We start from the raw sequence: 5,659 nt of genomic DNA on the forward strand, positions 1-5,659 counted from the left end.
TTCTGCTGTAGGACCCAATTGTTGAGTGTTCACTGTTAACGTGTTTCTGCACATCCTGTCATGACCATGCTGGATTCCTAGTTACCATGTGAAACACTAGTAAGCTTGTTCTAATCACTTTAGATTGGAAACTATTCACTTACACTTTTGTGGAGGTTTTCATATGAAGATATTTCAGTGGAACTGAAGCTGCTAACAAAGGAAACAATTAAAAAGTTAATATATTGAGGGGAATTTTATTATGTAAACGAAGATAATGTTTTCTTAGTCTGTTTGAAAACAAATCTGCAACATCCAGAATACAACAAACACCAGTTTGTCTGGCAGATTCTTTAAGTATGCTGGCATAATAGTTGAATAGCCTTACCTTCAGCAGGAGGCCTGAACTAACATCAGTTTTCATCAGTAAGGTCTCCTTAAATAGTTTCAGTAGTGCAACATTTAACATCTCTGTCTGAGCCATGGGCAGCATTATTTTCCCACCAGTACTTCAGGCAAAACAAGTAACTATTGTGTTGTTCCCATGTATGACGTACTACTTTGTAAGTTCCACCTCAAGGTTTTTTGGGATTTATCAGTTACTATGGCTCAGAGGATTTGGGGGTTAATGCAAGCGCATTACATATAGGTTATTTTCACACACTTACGGTGGTGTAATTGGAATGATAATGTGTGCAGTAGGAATCCGAGTATACTGGATGGGAAAAAGGAATGGTTCCCTGAGGAAAGGAAACAGTTTCTCTACTGGTTTCAGGACTCAGATAAGCTCTGATCTCCCATATACCACTAAGTAGTGCATTTGTAGAAAGAGATGATACAAGCTTCACCAGATTTTGGCAGCTCCCCGTCTTTCATGATGTTAGCCTTTCAGTTGGGTGTTTTTTAAGAGCTTCCCTGTTCAATCTGGAAAGAGGTATGCAGGCAGGAGAGGTGTTCTGGTTTTGAATCACCAAGCATAGGTGACTTTATGGGGGAGGACAGAGCTAGGCTAAGAAAACCAATTGCAGGACCACTGGATGACACACAGAAGGGCTGAATTTAAAAAGATCACCAAACTAAGTTTGAAAAGTTAGAGCAGCAATTATTTTAGGAATACTGTGTGATCAGCTAACAGCTTCCCAAGGGATTAGACAGCTATAATTCAATGTTATAGAGGCCAAAAGTAATTTGCTGGGTTAGCAAGCAGCTCTCTAACTGCTTTTTTAGTACAACCCAGTTGAATGAGGTGCTTCATGATATGCGTAATTTAAAGCATATCCTAATAATTGTATTTACCAAGGAATATGCAGAAATGCTTTACTGAAACAGTGTATGAGAAGAATAACTGCTGATGGAATCAACATATCTACTCTTTCTTTTTTTTTGTGACCCTACCACATTTTCTACAGCAAAACATGCAGCACTTGACAAGAATGAAGCCAGCAATGGCTGCACAGGTGAACAAGAATGCCAGAACATCCAGGCAGTGGTACTGGTACCAGGTAAGATGGTGAGCAGCTGGTCTCAAATGTTTTGCTCCTTTGTGACGCATGACAAATTCAATCCAGAAGACAGCTCTGTCCAGAGGCTTAATTGGCTGGTCATGATGTATCTTGGATAACTTTAAAGCACTTTCCTTGTAGCTGAAGAAAGAAAGAAAGAAAGAGAGATTTGTCACTGATTTCTGAAACAACCTGTTCCACCCCTGGCTGTTGTCTTGAGGAAGGTAGAAAGTTTTGCTTTTACTTTCATCAACATTATATAAAAATATTTGAAATCAGCCCAGTTTATTCCTATCTGCACAGAACTTGAGATACAAACTTTAATAGAGAAAGTCAATATTTTGCAAAGAAAAATTATGCCAAATGATTCCAGTTCCATTTTACTCTGTAAAAAAGCAACATAAACTTTATTACATCTGTTCAGGTATATTGCTACAATAACCTAAGGAAACTGAAGGTTCAGATAAGAGAACTGTGACAGCTCCATACAGAGAATAGATAAAACAACTTTGCATTCTCATGCAGTGTATCCAAAGAATTTATGCTAGCAGTGAACAGAGAATCATCTCAGGATGATTCAGGATTGCTCCGGAGCTATCTTTCTCAAAGGAATCTTAAAATGCAATACAAAGTAGAATTTCTGGTCTCTCTTTTCTGAGAAGATGCTGATTTTTAGAAAAGGTTTGTTTTTTTCTTTAAGACCCAAGTGCCAGCTACACAATATTCCGACTTCCCAGAAGAGCCAGCTGTTTGACATCAGCAGCCCAAAGTTTAAATAACATCACTCTGATAGAAGAATAAAACTTACGTAGAATTGTTAATGACTGTATTCACTGCATCAACTAGATCCTGTGTTGTCAGTGTGCTGAAATCCAGCTCCACTGCAGCTCCTTTTGCCCTCATGTGAGCAATGTTGTCATGCTGGTCAGCAAACATGGGAATCCCAACCATTGGGACTCCATGGTAAATAGCTTCATAGATCCCATTGGTCCCACCATGAGTAATGAAGGCCTTTGTCAAGGGATGGCCTGCAACAGGGAAGGTGAGACACATGTAGCAGCAGCAGGCCACGTTCACAGGAGTATCAGAGCTGTCACCTAGTAGAGTAAATGCACCCTGACTTCTGGATTTGAACCAGAGCATGCACACTTAGCTTAACTTCCCCACATTCATGTTTGAATGCAGTATGTGAACTGGTATATTCCTCCAGACTACCGTAAAGTTACTTCAGCCCTTCTGCAGTCATACTGTTCTAGTTTTCACACTGGCTCAGGTTTATAATAGCCTCTTCTGCAGCCTTCTTGTTGACCAAGATGCTTGATGTATTTTGAGGAATGTGCCTCGGAAATGAATTGCAAGGGTGAAATCCAGAGCACACACCTTCTTTCTTACTGACATGTGGTTCTTAGTCCTTGCAGACTGATGCCACTGGGCTCTGTAAGACTAGGACTTTTCCTTAAGAGATCCATCTGTATAGCTAAGCTCAAATTGCTGCCTTCCTGAGCCATTGATCCCTACTCCCTTTAGGGTATGGCTGTATCTTCCATGGTTCTTGTATAGCCCACTCACCATAAAGTCAAAAACAAACTATGAAATTATGGCTTCAAGAGCTAACCTCTGCTGCTTGAAGTACAAAAGTATTTGTAGCCATTAAGTGTAGGGGTTCTTTCACCCAAATAAGCCATTTTAGCAGAAAAATAAAGGAAATAGCTTTTCCAAGGGTGTAATTCATCCCAGATAGAATCAGTCTCACCGAGCAGGTCATTTTGGGGTATCCAGTCATAAATCCTGGTGTTGGAGCCCAGAGCTTCTGGTTTTTTACCTTTGTATCGCCAGAGGACCTTGAACAAAGGAACACTGAGATAAACACTATGACTGCAGCATTATCTTCTGTGTTATTACATGTAAAGCAGAGCATTCTCTCAAACTCACATATCCTTTATCAGTAATTCAAACAGCTTTGGCTTTAAATAAGATCTTTGGTTAGTTATTTTGGCCTCCATACCATTTGGGTTGAGAATCGAGGAGAAATACCTTAATTCTGTATGGGATGGCTCGGCAGTCTGCCTCTGCAAAGCCCAGCTTCTGGCAATGGGATATCCAGCATACATACAGATAAAAATCAGGCCAATCAAATGTAGGTTTGCTAAAGGAAGTGTTAGTGACAAAAACAAGGCAGTTTGTTTTATACTTGAAAGTAAACTCACATTTTGTGGAAGCTGGCTGAGCGCTTTGGCAATCACATTACTTCTTTCATCAGTTAGGTTGTAGACCATTGACCCGAGAGAAAATACCACAATGCCATGTTCCCCTGAACTCTGAACAAATTCTTCAATTTCCTAGGAGGTAGAAGACATACTAACAGTAATCACACAATGCATATTACACAGATTATGTGAAGAGAGAGTATAATTTATTTAATTTATCAAGAAGATGATCGTGGTGTTAAAAGCACCTCTGCTGACAGAAGGCTATTGCAAAGATACACATTGCCCTCGGCAGAACAGGCAGCTTCTCCCCAAGAAGGAGCAAGACAAGCATCAAGACAAGCAGAAGAGGCTTTATCTCTTTGAATGCAAGTCAGGAAGTTTCAGGAAACATTTCTTCCAGAGCATGACCAGCAGGAATGGATCCTGGCACTGGGGTGAGAAGGCATACTCAGGAATCCTCCCTGGCAGGTAGTGTCATGTGAAATGAAGTAATAGTATCCAAAAGGGAATGGCTATACCTCTCTCTCAACTCAACCCTTGTAGCAGTTAAGAGTTGTAACATTTAAGAGTCAAGAAAACTTACTTTTCTTTTTTTTTTTTCAGTAGACAATTTATACTGCAAAATATCCTGCCTCCTAAAAGGGTCCTGTAGGGGTAATAATCTAGACCAGAGCTTGTTATGTCTTCATCATCATCAATATCCAGGAGTTCCAGATTCCACCTGAAAATTGTCAGTCATAGCAGCCTGGAAATGCAGAGTATTTTACTCCCTTTAAGATGTCTTAAAATAAGTACCAATAGAAAAAGTGTTCAGCACTGGTCTCTTTCTGCAAATCTTGGCTCCATTTTGTCTAAAAAGTGTTTCTTGTCAAAGTGACCTGCTACATCAGGTATTTCAGTGTTTTCTTTCAGTGTCTTAGAATTAAATTTTACACTTCACTGCTCTGAGGTAACACCTACTTCTCCTAAAACAAATACCCATATTTGCTCCTGCTGACTCACCTATCGTCTTTTGACAGCAAGCTGTAAACCCAGCCCTTAGTTTGCACAAGCCTGGGCAGATTGCTAAATAGCTCCCTCCTGCTCCCACCAGCAGCAAAATATCTGTTTTGAGAATGAGCTTTCTCATGACATGGCTTATCTGGGATGAAAATAGATTTTGTAGATAACCAGCCAATGGCAGAACAAAGAATACCTTTGGCAGTGGCTTTGCAGGCTGGCAATGAAGTCCTCCAACAAACTCAAAGTTGGGCAGGAAAGGGCGAGGAAATTCAAAATCCCAGTATGTTCTGATTAGCCATATCTCTGCTTTCCCCATCGTCTCACACAGGGTTGTGGGCCTTCCTGTGGGCAAGGTACAAGGCATTTACAACAGTCACGAGTATAATCTTGTTTGCAGTAGATTGCAAAATCTAGCCCTACCTTTGTATTTGGTACTCCCAGTCACTGTATTCTGTTAAATGAGCAGGAAGAGAAAATCTGGACAAATCTAGACCTATTCCTTGTCCCGTCCCTCTTCAGTCTTCTAAAGTTGCCACAAACAAGGCAAAAGTATCTTTAAAACCATTCTGAACCTTCAGGATAAATGTATACGAGCAAGTTGGGAAGCATTTAATTTCTGTGCATTTCTTGTACTGCTGGAAAATGTAATTACCTATGCTTGTACTAAAACACCATTTGGAGGAAGAAAACAGTCACAGAAAACTTATAGCCACATAAGATTAAATCACAAAGTGATCAGAAGTCAGGGAAGAAGAAAGTTTTTAACCAAGTTCTGTTGTGTTTTTCAAATGATGTCTCAGTCTGTGGCTGCTCTGTGGCTGTGAAAAAAACAGATACAGTTAGCTCAAGTTCTGCTGGGGACTGGGAAAACTTCTGCTGAAATGTATAGAGAAAAACTGGCCCAAAATGTGGCTTCTGGAACACTGTTTTAGGCAAAATGTCTTTAGAAATTCATCTGCAGGAGAA

The 5,659-nt window shown here is 40.1% G+C and overlaps 1 protein-coding gene across 2 annotated transcripts in view; it reads right to left on the minus strand.

The window, feature by feature from the left end:
• Positions 1-216: 216 nt before the first annotated feature.
• The window catches only part of LOC100549312 (UDP-glucuronosyltransferase 2C1-like), an 11,972-nt gene continuing 6,529 nt past the window's right edge, over positions 217-5,659 (minus strand). For both annotated transcript variants that reach the window (XM_010709903.3, XM_010709904.3), the window contains 5 exons: positions 4,887-5,035; positions 3,689-3,820; positions 3,235-3,322; positions 2,290-2,509; positions 217-1,622 (listed from right to left, as the gene is read on the minus strand). In XM_010709903.3, the coding sequence (XP_010708205.1) occupies positions 1,346-1,622; positions 2,290-2,509; positions 3,235-3,322; positions 3,689-3,820; positions 4,887-5,035 (866 nt within the window). In that variant the 3' untranslated portion in view covers positions 217-1,345. The remainder of the gene's footprint in view (positions 1,623-2,289; positions 2,510-3,234; positions 3,323-3,688; positions 3,821-4,886; positions 5,036-5,659) is intronic.

Source organism: Meleagris gallopavo, chromosome 4 (genome assembly GCF_000146605.3).
Source record: "Meleagris gallopavo isolate NT-WF06-2002-E0010 breed Aviagen turkey brand Nicholas breeding stock chromosome 4, Turkey_5.1, whole genome shotgun sequence".
Taxonomy (NCBI): Eukaryota; Metazoa; Chordata; class Aves; order Galliformes; family Phasianidae; genus Meleagris; species Meleagris gallopavo.